The sequence below is a fragment of the Schistocerca serialis genome, chromosome 3 (assembly GCF_023864345.2).
Source record: "Schistocerca serialis cubense isolate TAMUIC-IGC-003099 chromosome 3, iqSchSeri2.2, whole genome shotgun sequence".
Lineage (NCBI taxonomy): Eukaryota > Metazoa > Arthropoda > Insecta > Orthoptera > Acrididae > Schistocerca > Schistocerca serialis.
This window is the reverse complement of record NC_064640.1, coordinates 815,500,990-815,518,696: the sequence shown is the minus strand read 5'-3', so window position 1 is coordinate 815,518,696 and position 17,707 is coordinate 815,500,990. Positions and strand designations below refer to the sequence as shown.

Genomic DNA, 17,707 nt, shown 5'->3' with positions numbered 1-17,707 from the left:
AAATACACACATTTAGACTGTATCTCTTAATACATGGTGTTCTGCATTTATTGTAGCACCACAAAAGGCAGAGATGACAAAAAGGGGGGGGGGGGGGGGGGGAATGAAATGGCAAAACTTAATTGCGTGCTGGTTCACAGCCACCATAAGAGGCTCATACCAATTGATAAGACCCAATGATTTAACAGGATATTTAAGGTACCTAGATTAAAAGACAGCCAAGTCCATTTCTTTTGAACATGGACTTCCAAGCAGCATTAAAGCTTCCATAAAATGTGTACACGTTATTAAGTAAAACGCAATAATATCCTTCAAAATCAATGACGAGTCTATTCAAAAATAACGTCAAAATTGCATTTCAATGCAAAACGCCCAGCTTCAGAGACAATCGCTTCAAAAACTAGTCAACTAACTGTAAAGTTCTTACAAGTCCGTTATATAGGAGACCATGTTCATATAAGCAGACACCTGACTGCACATGAGCATGGAAGACAGTGTTGTTCGGAAGTGGATTTTCTTTAGTTTTGAGTCTAAATATCCTGATATCTGTGACCTGATTTTATATAGGTTACAAACAAATATTCTGTTATGGAATATCATTCATATAAGTGATAAAAACATTCTCTTCCCTGGAAACGGGAGGGGGGGCAGGCAATAGTGTATAGAACACTTGTGAGACCCATTATTGAGTACTGCTAGAGTGTTTGGGATCCACATCAGGATGGATTAAAGGAAGACATCAAAGCAATTCAAAAGCGTGTCGGTAGATTTGTTACCAGTAGGTTCAATCAACATGAAAGTATTGCAGAGATACTTCGTGAACCCACATGGTAATCCCCGGAGGAAAGCTGGCATTCTTTTCCCGAAACACTACTGAGAGAACTTAGAGAATCAGCATCTGCAGCCAACTGCAGAACAATTCTACTGCCACCAACATAGCATCACATATGGACTGCACAGACAATGTAAAAGAAATTAGGACTTGTATGGTAGCATATGAACAGTCATTTTCCCCTCACTCTGTTTGCAAGTGGAACAGGAAAGAAAATGACTAGCATTCGTACAAGTTACCATCTGTCGGGCACCATTAGGTGGCCTGCAGAGTATGTATGTAGATGCAGAACAGAGGAGGTTGCAAGGTATTATGTTATTTCTTTCTCAGTACAGGAAATTTTAATGACCAACATAATTTTTTAAATTTTCGTTTCTTCTAAAAATACCACGCAAAGCCTGCTCCTAGCAGCTGACTGTTGTTGTTGTTGTTGTGGTCTTCAGTCCTGAGACTGGTTTGATGCAGCTCTCCATGCTACTCTATCCTGTGCAAGCTTCTTCATCTCCCAGTACCTACTGCAACCTACGCCCTTCTGAATCTGCTTCGTGTATTCATCTCTTGGTCTCCCCCTATGATTTTTAGCCTCCACGCTGCCCTCAAATACTAAATTGGTGATCCCTTGATGCCTCAGAACACGTCCTACCAACCGATCCCTTTTTCTGGTCAGCAGCTGACTATCTGAGCAATTTAGACAGAAGTCTGGCACTGAACATAATGTCGTGGCTTTGAAGGTGTCTTTCCTGTGGTGTTACCACACCATTGGCATTTGTAGCACCACATTAGATTGGGTACCTAAAGTTTTACTTTTAGTATAATAAATAAAACCTTGATGAGTTCTAGGATAGCCAACTGAATGTTATGGTGAAGGCAACAGTTCTCTACAGTTCACCATTCACTTACATCATCAAATTCCTCTCTTCTGTTATGCTTCCGATTCCCCACTACTTTTTCAGTTCAGCAGTGTCAATGTCCATGACGTCCCTACAACTTACAAGGCCTTATGGTAGCTGAGGGTATCGTGTTTTTCTACTCCACAACAAAGACATTCTGACAAGATTGTGCCTTTCAACAATGATCAAAGTTCAATTTCCTGGTGCAGTTCCAGAGGGTTTTGGTGACTGCTAATGACCCACCCGTAACATGGAGATATTTCTTTCGTCTTAGTTGGGATCCACATGCATTCCCACAAACAGCTTGGGTTCTGTACAGTCCACCCAGATAGAGGGCACTGACTGCCTATGTAGGTGTTATAAAACTACGGTGTGGCAGGTTCACCTGAGGTTACCACTAACGACCATTTCTCCTCCTCCTCCTCCTCCTCCTCCTTTTTTTGAGAGAGGGAGGACATCATGTTTCAATTGTCATAGCCATGTAGTGTACCAATTAAGTAAACCTGGCACAAATAATGCTGGGAAAGCCAGTAATCAATAGACTGCACAAAGAGTGGCCTAGTTGGTTGGTTTAAAAGAGTGAGGAAGGGACCAAACTATGAGGTCATCGGTCCACTGTTCCAAAGGAAACAATGCCACAAGGGTGAGAGTAAGACAATAAGACAAGACCAAACAGAATGAAAGGAAAAATGACAACGACTGAAGGTCAACACACTTAAATGGACAAAAGGGGACAAGAAAACCACAAAAACGCAAACAACAGGTAGAAGATCTTAAATCAAAAAAGCACGTTACCATGGCTGGCTGACAATGAGGATAAAAAGGAAAAGCCAGCCACTCTGCAACACATTAAAACCCCCACCCTGAAAGCACGAGGGTGGAGGACACACAGGGATGAAGGACATGTGCTAAAACTTGGAGAAAATGATAAAACACACCCTCAAGAATAAAATGTAAAACTAAAGCTGCTGTTGAGGCATTATTGCCCAACACTGAAGGTAGGGTGCTGGGAAGGTTAAAAGTCCGCTGCAGAGCGGCGGAAAGTGAGCAGTCCGGCAAGAGATGGACGACTGTCATTCGTGAGCCACAGTGACACTGAGGTGGGTCATCACGAAGGAGGAGGTAACCATGAGACAGCCACGTATGGCCAATGCGGAGCCGACAGAGAAACACAGAGTCCCTGTGAGAGGCACGCGCAGAGGTCTTCCACACATTCGTAGTTTCCTTATGGGCACGCAGAGGCACGCACAGAGGTCTTCCACACATTCGTAGTTTCCTCAAGGGCACGCAGCTTGCTGTGCGTACTGAGGTTATGCCATTCTGTCTCCCAAAGCCACAAAACCTTGCGGCGTAATACTGAGCTCGGGTCAGTTTCAGAGAAGCCGATCTCCATAAGCGGTTTCTGCATAGCCCGTTTAGCCAACCTGTCGGCAAATTCATTGCCTGGGATTCCTACTTTACCTGGGGTCCGGACAAACACCACTGAATGACTGGACCATTCCAGGGCATAGACGGACTCCTGGATGGTCGCTACCAAAGGATGATGAGGGTAGCACTGGTCAGTAGCTTGTAGGCTGCTCAAGGAATCAGTACACAGGATAAATGACTCACTTGGGCATGAGTGGATGTGCTCAAGAGTACGAGATATGGCCGACAGCTCTGCAGTGAAAACACTGCAGCCATCACGCAAGGAATGCTGCTCTATATGTCCTCCGTGACCATAGGCAAAGCCAACATGACCATTAGCCATCGAGCCATTGGTGTAAACCACTTCGTGGCCCCAGTACGTGACGAGAATCGAAGCTGCAGCCTAGATGTACACGACTGAGGTGTTCGTGAATGAACCTCAAGTGTAGGTGGTGAAGGCAACAACTGAAGTTCAGACAGAAGGGTTTGAACACGAACTGCAAGTGTAAGCCCTGACCTGGGCCGCCGATGCAGGAGATGAACCGCCACGGGCAGGAAAAGGAGACCGAAATTCAGATGCGCAAGAGAACTACAAACGTATGCAATGTAACTGGAGAGCAACTGTGCACGCCTAACCTGCAATGGAGGGACTCCGGCCTCCACCAGGACACTATTCACCAGACTCATCCTAAAAGCGTCTGTCACTAGGCAAACGCCACAGTGGTGCACTGGGTCGAGCAAACGCAATGCTGAGGGTGTAGCCGAACCATAAACCACACTCCCATACTCAAGGCGGGATTGAACAAGGGCTCTGTCGAGCTGCAGTAGCGCACAGCGATCTGCACCCCAATTGGTGTTGCTCAGGCAGCGAAGGGCATTGAGGTGCTGCCAGCATTTCTGCTTAAGGTGACTGAGGTGAGAAAGCCAAGTCAATCGGGCGTCAAAAAACAGTTCTAAGAATCGATATGTCTCCACTACAGTGAGTGGATCGACATTAAGGTGAAGTTCTGGTTCAAGATGAACAATACAACACCAACAGAAGTGCATTATACACGACTTTGCGGCCGAAAACTGGAAACCGTGGGCTAGAGCCCATGACTGCGCCTTGTGGGTGGCGCCCTGTAGGCACCACTCAGCAACACCAATACTGGTGGAACAGTGTGAAATTCAGAAGTCGTCTGCATACAGGGACAGTGGGACGGATGGCCCTACAGCTGCTGCTACACCATTAATGGCCACTAAAAATAGAGATACACTCAATACGGAGCCCTGCAGGACCCCTCTCTCCTGGAAATGGGGCGAACTATGGGAGGCATCAACCTAGACACGGAAAGTATGAAGTGACAGGAAATTTTGGATAAAAAAAACAGGAGTGGGCCTCTGAGACCACACTTGTATAATGTGGCAAGGATATGATGTTGCCAGGTGGTGTCATATGCTTTTTGTAAATCAAACAAGACGGCACCTAGGTGTTGGCATCTGGAAAAGGCTGTTCAGATGGCAGACTCTTGGGACACAAGATTATCAGTGTTAGAGCAACCCTGGCGGAAGCCGCCCTGGCATGGAGTCAGTGGACCACGTGACTCCAGGAGCCAACACAACCACAGACACACCATACACTCCTGGAGCTTACAAAGAACATTGGTGAGGCTGATGGTCCGAAAGCTATCCACTTCAAGCGGGTTTTTACCGAGTTTAAGCATCGGAATGATGGTGCTCTCCCACCACTGGGATGGAAAGACGAGACGCAACTGATCCGATTGAAGATGACAAGGAGATGTCACTTGTAGTCAGATGAGAGATGTTTAATCATCTGACCATGGATCTGATCTGGCCCAGGAGCTGTGTCAGGGCAATGTGCAAGGGCACTGAGGAGCTCCCACTATGTAAATGGGGCGTTATAGGGTTCACTGTGGGGTGTAGCGAATGAGAGGGCTTTCCTTTCCACCCACCGTTTCAGGGTGCAAAAGGGGGGGGGGGGGGGGGTTAGATCGCCGAAGCAGAGCCTCAAGCATAGTGCTCAGCAATCGCGTTAGCGCCGGTTGACAACACACCATTGATGTTAATGCCAGGGACACCTGTTGGGATCTGGTACAAAAAAGACGTCTGATCTTCGTCCAGACTTGGGAAAGTGACGTACGGCATCCAATGGATGAGACTTATCTCTCCCAACACTCCTCCATCCGTAATTTGATAATCTGGCGAACGCCGACAAGGAGCTGCTTAAAGGCTATGAGGTGATCCAGGGAAGGGTGCCACTTATGCTGCTGTAGAGCTTGCTGATGCTCCTTAATTGCCTCAGTGACTTCTGTCAACCACCAAGGGGGCATCTAAAAGAGCGAGGGATTGCGTTTCCTCTGCATTAACGACTGTTGTAGTCACCTGCTCAACCATCACACCCATGTTACCCTGTGGGGGAGAGTCAATGGTGCCCGCAGAGGTGAAAGTTTCCCAGTCCACCTTGTTTAAAAACCCATCTCGATAAGTGACCGTTGGCCTGATGCCAGGGCAGTGACAGGAAGATGGGGAAGTGGTCACAACTGCACAGGTCGTCATGTGCTCTCCAGTGGACATATGGGAGACGTCCTGGGCTGCAAATGGATAAATCAATGGCTGAGTAACTACCATGAGCCACAATAAAATGTGTGGTGGCCCCAGTATTTACGAGGAAGAGGTCGAACTGAGACAGTAAAGCTTCGACATCACTGCCTTGGCCACTAAGTACGGTGCCACCCCACAAGGGGTTATGGGTGTTAAAATATCCAAAAAGTAGGAAAGGTTTAGGGAGTTGATTAATCAGTGCAGCTAATACATTCAGGGGTATTGCACCATCTGGAGGAAGATATACATTGCAGACAGTTATTTCCTGTGTCGCCCTTATGCTGACGGCCACTGCTTCAAGAGGGGTTTGAAGGGGCACTGTTACACTACAGACTGAGTTTAGGACATAAATGCAAACTCCAGCTGACACACTATTATAGTTGCTACGGTTCCTGTAATATCCCTTATAGCCATGGAGGGATGGGGTCCGCACTGCCGGGAACCAGGTTTCCTGAAGTGCAATGTAGATAGCAGGTGTCAAGCTTAACAGTTGCCGTAGCTCAGCCAGGCGGTGGAAAAAGTCATCGTGATTCCACTGAAGGATGACATCATGAGACTGGGAAATCAGTACCCAGAACAATCACCTCTGGCCGTTATAACGGCCTTGATATGCCTGGGCATTAAGTCAAACAGAGCTTGGATGGCATGTACAGGTACAGCTGCCAATGCAGCTTCAACACAATACCACAGTTCATCAAGAGTAGTGACTGGTGTATTGTGACGAGCCAGTTGCTTGGCCACCATTGACCAGACGTTTTCAATTGATGAGAGATCTGGAGAATGTGCTGGCCAGGGCAGCAGTCGAACATTTTCTGTATCCAGAAAGGCCTGTACAGGACCTGCAACATGCGGTTGTGCATTATACTGCTGAAATGTAGGGTTTTGCAGGGATCGAATGAAGGATAGAGCCACAGGTCGTAACACATCTGAGATGTAACGTCCACTGATCAAAGTGCCGTCAATGCGAACAAGGTGTGACCGAGACGTGTAACCAATGGCAGCCCATACCATCACGCCGGGTGATACGGCAGTATGGCGATGACGAACACACGCTTCCAATGTGCTTTCAGCGTGATGTCGCCAAACACGGATGCGACCATCATGATACTGTAAACAGAACCTGAATTCATTCGATAAAATGATGTTTTGCGATTCGTGCACCAAGGTTTGTCGTTGAGTACACATTCGCAGGCGCTCCAGTCTGTGATGCAGCGTCAAGGGTAACCGCAGTCATGGTCTCCGAGCTGATAGTCCATGCTGCTGCAAACGTCGTCGAACTGTTCATGCAGATGGTTGTTGTCTTGCAAACGTCCCCATCCGTTGACTCAGGGATCGAGACAAGGCTGCATGATCTGTTACTGCCATGCGGATAAGATGCCTGTCTTCTCGATTGCTAGTGATACGAGGCCACTGGGATCCAGCACGGCGTTCCGTATTACACTCCTGAACCCACCGATTCCATATTCTGCTAACAGTCATTGGATCTCGACCAACGCGAGCAGCAATGTAGTAATACGATAAACTGCAAGCGCGATAGGCTACAATCCGACCTTTATCAAAGTCGGAAAAGTGATGGTAGGCATTTCTCCTCCTTACACGAGGCTTCACAACAACGTTTCACCAGGCAACGCCGGTCTACTGATGTTTGTGTATGAGAAATTGGTTGGAAACTTTCCTCATGTCAGCACGTTGTAGGTGTCACCACCGGCGCCAACCTTGTGTGAATGCTCTGAAAAGCTTATCATTTGCATATCACAGCACCTTCTTCCTGTCAGTTGAATTTCGGGTCTGTAGCACGTCATCTTCGTGGTGTAGCAATTTTTATGGCCAGTACTGTAGGTCCTCAGCAGATGCGAGCATCTCCACGTCATCCCCAGATGCAGACCTTGTAGGTAGCAGTGGTGTGGGTGCCACCACAATTTCCTTGGTCATAGAGGTGGTCTTTTTGGACTTTTCTCTCTGCTCCTTGGGTCTCTCTGGCTGAGAGGGTTTCACTAATTCAGTCTCCGGGACTCAGGATGATTGTGAAACCCTACAACCAGCTACTTTTGGGCACTTTGGCCACTAGCAGCATCATCTTTCCCACTAGCAGAAAGCTGGGAAGGGAGTGACCCAAGGGATCCCTTCCTGGCGAGAGGAGCCGAAGAAGACTTACACTTCTCCAGCTGAGAAGTGGGGCTGGTGTCCCCGATGGTTGGTGGGGCAGTGCCGAGGTAGGCGATGTGGGAGCAACAGGAGGGAATTGCCGCCCCCCCCCCCCCCCCCCCACCAAGGGGGCAGACGTAGCCTTCTGGTTCCAAGAGTCAAGTGGAATTCATGGAACTGATGGAGCTACAACTGTTCTCATAGCGGCAGCGTGTGAGGTGGTCATAGCCACAGGATGTAGGCGCTCATATTTTCTCTTAGCCTCAGTCCAGGTCAGTCAGTCCAGGGTTTCGTATTCCATAATTTTCCTCTCTTTCTGTAAAATCCTGCAGTCTGGCGAGCAAGGTGAATGATGCTCACCCCAGTTGACACAGATGGGAGGCTGGGCACATGGAGTATTGGGATGTGATGGACATCCATAATCTCAACATGTGACGTTGGAAGTAGAGCGGGAAGACATATGGCCAAACTTCCAGCACTTACAGCACCGCATCGGGACAGGGATATAGGGCTTTACATCACAGCGGTAGACCACCACCTTGACCTTCTCAGGCAATGTATCACCCTCGAAGGCCAAGATGAAGGCACCGGTGGCAACCTGATTATCCCTCAGACCCCGGAGGACATGCCGGACGAAATGTACACCTCGCTGCTCTAAATTGGCGCACAGCTCATCTTCAGACAGTAAAAGAAGGCCTCTGTGGAATATAGACCCTGCACCATATTTAAGCTCTTATGTGGTGTGATGGTAACAGAAACATCCTCCAACTTTTTACAAGTGAGTAAAGCCCATGACTGGGCAGAGGATGCTATTTTTATCAAGACTGACCCAGAACGCATTTTGGACAAGCCCTCCACCTCACTAAACTTGTCCTGTAAATGCTCTACAAAAAACTGTGACTTCATCGAAACAAAGGAGTCCCCATCAGCTCTCTTACGTACGAGGTACCAGGGTGAATAAGGTTCGCTGCCATCCTTAGCCTGGCGTTCCCCCATGGGAGGGGAATGATTTAGGGTCAGAATTTCTTGCATTGTACTGAGACGTGGAACTCTTAGAGACTGCTGGTGGCTGATCACCGCCAAGTGATGATGTGGTACACTTCATTGCGCATCATCTGCCCCGATGCCACCCACTCTGACCAGGGGCCCTCCCCACGGGCACCACCCAGCCACAGCAAAGGCCACCTGGCACGATGGCCATTGCCGGGAGTCCTGATGCCCCAGAGTGACGGGCATATCCTTGGCATATGTTGGGAGTTAACAGCGCAGGCATCAGCAGAGCCATCCCCGTTTTGTCAGGGGGCTACAACCAACAGGGTACATGGTGGCCCCACCACAACGGACTGGCTGCCATGCTGGATATGAGGTGCAAAATAAGTCCATGGTCATCGTTGGTGCAGAAAGCGACACTGCACAGTGCATGGTGGAAAACACATTCAGGAAGGTTCCTTGCCCAAGAGATGGAGGATGAGCTGGACTGCAATGCAACGGCGAGGAAGTGGGCTAAAGATCTCTATAGACAATGGACAGGATAAACCATGTAAGGCGCCCTTCCCCAATTCGCTCACTCTTTGGGAAAATTTTGAAAAATGGAGGTCAAACCCTACAGGGGACCACCCCATAGAGGCCGAAACGTATGAGACTCGTTTTTGTCACCTCTTAGGACAGACAGGAATACCTCGGGCCTATTGTAATCCATGGACCCGCAGGGGGGAGTGTATGTAGTGATCGGCCGCATACGGTAGGTCGATTAGAGCGCTAACTATCACTAGTAGCTGTTGTAACGTTCATACTGTAAGCAAAGACACATTTTTATCATAGCAGTTCATCAACACATTTCTTTATTCGTTTGAATTTTGTAAATGATAGAATGATGACGGAATAAGAGAGATAAAAATTGGAAGTGTAAAACTATGTGAAATAGTGTGATTTACATTTAATATTTTAAAAATTACATTCAAATCCTCTGCTTGTAACTTCTTGTTATGCATATTAGAGTGCACAGGTAAAGGTGGCTGTCAGCAACAAATAAGACAAAGTAGATGAGTGTAGGCTCTCACAGAACACGAACGGGGGAAACTGGAGGACACTTCAGATTTGCATGTTCAAGATGATACATGTAAATAAAGTACAGCTATTAAGAAATGGAAAATGAGACTAAAATCATAAAATATGGATTTATGTGAGGATTAATGGTGTGAGTGGTCACGAAAACAAATCTGTTATACAATAGAAAGACTTTCATTGACAAAGAAACCATGTGATCACAAGGTGTGTAAAGATACTACTAAAGTGCACTGCTATAAATTAACATTATATGCAGCAAGATTATTTTCTAATACTCTTAATATGCTCCTTGTTATTATTATGTATAAAACATTAACTCCAGCAGCTTACTCATGCAGATATAATATATGAAAAGGAAGATTTGTTACATATATTAAGACAGAACACAAGTTCAAAAACATTAAGGCAAGTAGTTTTTGAAGTGATCAGCATACAGAGAAGTGTATCTGTGAATTATATAGATACCCACAAGGAAATTTTAAACTATTTATAAGGAATCTGGATTCCTTACTGTGCTATCTGTCAGGCAGCAGCAAGCAGTTAATGGTCTGTGGTGACTTCAATGCACATTTTCTAAAGGATCCTGATAGGAAAAATAGGGAACTTTATTTGGATCACACAATTTGATTCCAGTAATTAACTTTCCAACACAGATGGATAAAGACTGTAGGACCCTAATTGGTTTTAAAGCTCAAAGCCAGAAAAATACCGTTTACCCAGTAACAAATGCTCTCTCTGAACATGATGCACTGTTTGTTAGGATAAATTACCTAGTGCCTTACAGTATGGATACACTTAAGTGGAAATCAGAATAATTAATGCCTCCACAACAGATGTTTTTAAGAACAGCTTACAAGAGATAACCTGAGATGAAATTTATGCTGAACCAAATGCTAAATTAAATTTTATCTATTCCATGATAAATTCATTTAATTATTTGAAAATACCTTTCCATATATGCTAATTAGAAAGAATATTAAATGGCCATATGAAAACCATGGATCACTACAGCGATTAAAATATCATCTTCAAGGAAAAGGAAAATGTACCTATTAGCAAGAACAAGTATTGATCCAGCTGTAGTTGCACACAACAAAACTACTCAAAATTACTAAGAAAAATTATTAAAAATTCAAGAAACCTTCACATCACGTCAGAAATCAGTAATTCTGACAACAGACTTGGGGCTTTATGGAATGCAGTGAAACGAGAGACAGGACAACGAGGCACAGGATATCACCACTACTGAACTGAATGGCAGTGATGTAATGATGAGTCACGGGTAGTAAGTACATTTAATAACTGGTAGAAAGTATAGGGACAAACAGTTAAAGGGGAAAATCACAGCAGTGTGTTGAAACTCTCATAAAATTCAATCATATGAATGTATTACCAACTTCTCCTTCTGAAATTCAGAAAATTATCCATACTCTTGAAAATAAAAGCTCATCTGGTTTAGATAGTGTTTCCAATACAATATTATAAAGTTTTGTTCCAATATAAAAAGCATGGTCTTATCTGAAATATGTGATGTATCACTAACATAACTCATTTTTCCAAAGAGGCTGAAATATTCTGTTGTCAAACCTCTCTTTAAGAAAGGTGATAAAAAGAGATGTCAGTTCAATAACTACTGACCAGCTTCACTGCTGACACCATTTTCCAAAATGTTTGAGAAAGTGATGTATTCTAGAATATTATCTCACCTTAGCAGCACTGATATCCTCAACGAACCACAGTTTGGGTTTCAGAAGAGTTGCTCTACTGAGAATGCCATTTACATATTCCCTTGCCAAATTTTACGAGCACTAAATAATAAAAGAGCGCCATCTGGTATTTTCTGCAACTTATCTAAGGCATCCGATTATGTGAATCGCAGCATTCTCTTAGATAAATTGAAGTTTGGTGGGATTGATGGTATAACCAACCAATCAATGCCATAGCTACACAAAAGACAGCAGAATGTTGTACTTAGTAAGTCTAGCAATATATTCCAGGGATTTAATTTTGGAACTCTTAAAACAGCTTAGTTCAGCTGCATTTGCACTTAGAATCATTGTAAACCTTGGGGAGACAAATCAGTAAGGTGACATATTTTGCATACTTTAATTCAATAATGTCATATGGAATAATGTCCTAGGGTAACTCATCTTTCTTTTGTAAGTCTTCGTTGCTCAAAAATGTGGGCCCAGAATATTATGTAATGTTCACTCATGATCATCTTGAAGATATTTGTTTAATTCTAGCAATACCAACACATTTTTCGCAACAGTTGCCCTAAAAAAATTTTTTTAAACAAAAATATTCATTATTTGTTCTTTACTTGCATCAACAACATACTTTTTAAATACATACTAATATGTAAGTAGGGTCCAGAACCTAAAAATATCTTTTACCAAACTCTTAGTAATATCAACGCACTTTCAGTACTGTGGGCTATCAATGAGTGCTACTTTAAGCCCGCCATAAAAATAATTTAAGAAATGGAAATTTCATCAAGATTTTTATTTACAACATACTACTTAAATAGTTACTGATGTGCAAGTATGGACCTAAACCTGAAAATATTTAGTATGACATTCACTGGGAAAGTGACATCTAATCCTAAGATTAAAATTTTTGGGGTAAATTTAACTGAAAATTTTAAAGCATCTGCAGAATCTGGTAGAAGAATTCATTAAAAATCTATAAATATTTCTTTTTTAATCTTAAAATATAAAGTAACTGACTAGATTACGATATTTTTATAAGGCGGACATTCCACCAGGACATGAGCAAATGTTTGCAAGGGAATGATACTGCCTACGGGTAAATTAAGAGGGATTTGGAAAAAAAGAGAAGCAGCTGTATGAATATCATGAGCTTAGATGGAGAACCAGTACCAAGCAAACGGGGGAAAGCAGAAATGTGGAAGAAATATATAGATGAGCTATACAAGGGAAATTAAGTTGAAGGCAGTATTATAGAAAGGGGAAAAGGAAGTAGATGAAGATGAGATGGGAGCTACGATACTGCAAGGGTAATTTGACCTAGGACCAAAAGATCTATGCCAAAACAAGGCCCCTGAGGTACATTTTTATCAGTAACATCTGCTGATGTCCTTTTGAGAACCAGTCATGACAAAACTATGCACCCTGGTGTGCAAAATATATGAGACAACAGGCAAAATACCTTCAAACTTCAAGAAGAATAATTCCAATTCCAAAGGAAGCAGTTGCTGACAGGAGTGACTATTACCAAAATATCAGTATAGTAATTCACGGTTGCAAAATACTGAAAGTATTTACAAAAGGGAAAAACTGGTAGAAGCCAACACCAGGAAAGATTAATAGCAATTATAAGGGTTGAAGGGCATGAAAGGGAAGAAGTGATTGAGAAGGGAAAGAGACAGGGCTCTAGCCTATCCTTGGTGTTATTCAACTGGTACAATGAGCAAGCAGTGAAGGAAACCAAAGAAAAACTTAGAAATAGTGTTTACGGGTAATCATGCACAGGGCTCAAATTTATGTCACACACTGTCCGTTTTGCTATCAAGATGTAATTCCACTGTTTATGCCCTGGTTCCTTCTATCTTTAAATGTATATTTATCAACATTTACTTAGCAAATATTTGGTTACATATCCAGTTATTTTCTGAGCTAATATTTCCCATCATTTCAAAATGGTAAGGATCTGTAACAAGAGTTATGCTATCTTGGTTGATTAAATTGCCTTCCCAGTCTCTCATACATGCTTCTCTTATCTGGGCACAAGCAACCCATCCTAATGAATTTTTTGTACCAGTGCTAAATGGCGTTCCTTGTTGGTGGCTTCTTACCATACTTGGTTTTAAGCATCCATTGAACAGCTGTAGTACACTCGTTTTTGTCGAACTCCAACACACAGAAAACCTGCCACGTTTGCGACTAGCCCTGACTATCGGCAAATTACCAAACTACATGGTATACATGGAAAAAAACCTACAGGGTTTCTCTTCAAGACGACATGTATGATATCTGTACAATGTTTGGTTCTTACGCAATAAATAATTGAAAGTGTTCCCGGACTTTATGTACACCCTGTATTAAAGCTACACAGTTTTTCTCCATTACATTATCTCACATTATAATACATTTCACCATATAAATGCAACCTTGCATGGGTTTGCAATACTAGCATTGACAACTGCTATAGCCAATTTTCTGATCACATCCTAGTAATTAACAGTAAACCTCAATGAAGATTCTTTAAAGAATCTAACACTCATGTATAAAACAGTTTCAGACTGTATGATTACTCTACAAACGAGTTAATGTGTTAAATATATTTGACATTAAACATGTAAGTGAGAAAAGTTTAGAAAAGATTTGAAATTACGTGTAAAGTTAGTTGGAAGTTGCTAAGTACTCTCATTCTCAAATTCTGGGTGAATATAGCCTGGACAACTTGCACGCCCTGAGTTACGCTGCCTCAAGATACGTACATCATTTCTAACTATAAGACTTTTATTACTGTGCCCGACTTTTAACATAAGATTTATACCTCTTAATGAGTAAATTATGACAGAATTTTAATGTTTTAAATTTGGCCAATAATTAAATGAAATACTGAAAGTCAAATTTTTGTTGCCCTTGGAAGCCATCAGATAGGCAATCTGTAACTGGAATCATGAACCATATGCCAAATAGTGGGTTAGATGTTTAGTAACACAGTTTACACAACAAACATAAGACTATGAATACATCTCAATACTGTTTCAAATTGCATCATACATGTATTCTATTTCAAGGCAATTTATATTTTTCACCATCACTGAAAACTCATTAATAAACCCAAGACAATTTACTGTTCTTAATATTACTGTGTGGAGTGTAGCCATGTATGGAAGTGAAACGTGGACGATAAATAGTTCAGACAAGAAGAGAATAGAAGCTTTCGAAATGTGGTGCTACAGAAGAATGCTGAAGATTAGATGGGTAGATCACATATCTAATGAGGAGGTATTGAATAGAATTGGGGAGAAGAGGAGCTTGTGGCACAACTTGACTAGAAGAAGGGATCGATTGGTAGGACATGTTCTGAGACATCGAGGGATCACCAATTTAGTATTGGAGGGCAGTGTGGAGGGTAAAAATCGTAGAGGGAGACCAAGAGATGAATACACTAAACAGATTCAGAAGGATGTAGGCTGCAGTAGGTACTGGGAGATGAAGAAGCTTGCACAGGATAGAGTAGCATGGAGAGCTGCATCAAACCAGTCTCAGGACTGAAGACCACAACAACAACAACAACAACAATATTACTGTATTTCATACACCACTGGCAGTCTTCTGTAGTGTTTGGAAAAGAATTTACAGTAAAATATTATATTTTCAAAGGAGACAGGTGCATTTTGCACATATTGTCAAAATGACCAACTACTAGGAGCGGGACAACAATCATCACTACACATAATACAAAGTGTGATAAAAAAAAGTAATGGGAATTTTTTTATTTCGTGGGCTTCATACATCTGATCTTCAATTTCTTTCCTTTTTTTCTCTTGTTGATACACATGTTCCTGATATATGTTTGGGATTTTCAGCTGTTTTAAATATTTATTTTATTGTTCACAGTCGAAAAGGTTATACGTGTTTTCAGAGTCCCTGGAAAATGTTTTACTTTCGAAAAAGGTGGATCAAAGAATTTACACTAAATTTTAAACAATGGAAACTCCAGGCAGGAATATCCAACATAGGAAAAGATAGACTGCTACTTACTGTTAGTTGCAGACAGGCACAATTAAAAGATGCTCACAAATACGCTTTCAGCAACAGCCTTCATTGCAAAAAGAGACACACACTCCATTCATTCACACAAGCAAGCACACCTCATGAACTACTGACCGCCAACTCCGGCAGCTGGGGTCAGACCTAAGATGCTGGAGTTGGTGGTCATGTGTGCGTGAGGTGTGCTTGCTTGCGTGAATGAATGGTGTGTGTTTCTATTTTTCCAATGAAGGCCATTGCTAAAAGCTTATTTGAGTCTTTTAACTGTGCCTGTCTCCAATTTAGTGTGTTATCTTTACAGTAAGTAGCAATCTATGTTTTCCCCACATTGTTGCACTAAATTTTGCTTGAAAAATTGAATAAAGTGTAGCACAACATTTGAAATACTGACTGTGGCTTTTGGCAAGTCTACTATGAGTAAGACAAGAATTTATGAGGGGTATGAACATTCCAAAGAGGGTTGAGAAGACAAAGACAGTAACCGTTCTGGATGCCCTAGCACATCATTACTTATAAAGTGGAAGTAGTAAAGAAAATGGCTCTGGAAAACCACCAAATCACCATCAGAGACGTTGCTGATGATGTCAGCGTATCCTTTGGCTCATGCCAAGTTTTTTTTTTTTTTTGTGGGTGTTTTGGGAATTAAACGTGAACCAGCAGCAAAGTTTGCTCCAAAATCATGGAATTTTGACCAAAAACGTCGCCACCTAGACTCCACTCAGGAAATGCTGAACAAAGTTGACAACAATCCAGAACTTCTAAATAAGATTAAAACAGGTGACAAAACATGGGTATACGGGTATGACACCAACACCAAGACCCAATCATCCCAATGGAAACTGCCTGAAGAGCCAGGACTGAAAAAAATTCAACAAATTCGATCACATGCCAAGGTTCTTCTCACTGTTTTCTTCAATGACAATTGGATAGTGCATCAAGAGTTCTTGTCTTATGGTTGTACAGTCAATAAGGAACACTACCTGTAAATTAAGTGCTGTTTGCATGAAGCAGTCCTAAAAAAAACCTGCCAGAACTGTGGCAAAACTACTCGTGGAAATTGCACCACGATAATGCTCCCGTTCACATCTCAATGCTTGATCACAATTTTTTGGCAAAAGCCAAAAACGTTATGTCGCCTCAGCCACCATACTCACCAAACATGGCCAAATGCAACTTCTTCCTATACCTGAGGTCGATGAAAACAATGAGAGAACGTTGTTTTGCCACCCCTGATGAGATAAAAACAGAATCACTGAAGGAGCTGAACATCATAACGAAAAGTGAATTTCAGAAGCACTTCCAAGATTGGAAAAAGTGCTGGCGTAAGTGTATCATATCTGAGGGGGATTACTTTGAAGCGGAAAAGGCTGATGATTATGAATAAACAAAGATTCTTTAGGAAAATAAAAATTTCCATTACTTTTTGATCACAAATCATACATAGGGTAATTATCAACAATATTACAATAACACAGTGTCAAGAAGAGAGACATCTTGTAATAACAGAGACCAATTGAACTCACTGGTGAAATATTTCGGCGAGGAAGTTGGCAAGTATTTCTGTGAACTTGTCCCCTCCGAAGTTTGCTTTATACACATGGCCTTTCACTGTGTACATTCCTGCACAGCACAATACAACTGTAACATCCATTGTAGCTCCCCCCAGGCGATAAACGAGGCACATCCTGCAGGAGGTATGTAATCATTACTCATACATTATTTATAAATACAAATTATATAATTACAAACAATGTTATACTAAACAACGATTACTCAATTTCTGGATAAAAAAAAACACAAAAAATTAAACCCAGTAATTATTTACAAGAACTGACTAATTTATATATGGGAGTATACAGGTTTGATTCCACATCCTACCATCCAAATTAAGGATTACACAAAATAACAAGAAGAATACATAAATTTTCTCACATGACATCTGTCCTCTAGGTTCTTGAAAGATGCTGTCACCATTAAAACAACATATTTCATTATAACACAGTCCAAGCAGAAACAAC

The 17,707-nt window shown here is 42.4% G+C and overlaps 1 protein-coding gene across 1 annotated transcript in view; it reads right to left on the bottom strand.

Moving 5' to 3' along the window:
* LOC126470693 (heat shock 70 kDa protein 14-like) overlaps positions 1-17,707 on the bottom strand; it is a 219,503-nt gene that overhangs the window by 39,316 nt on the left and 162,480 nt on the right. The window contains exon 5 of the mRNA XM_050098694.1: positions 17,213-17,374. Coding sequence (XP_049954651.1) covers positions 17,213-17,374 — 162 coding nt within the window. The remainder of the gene's footprint in view (positions 1-17,212; positions 17,375-17,707) is intronic.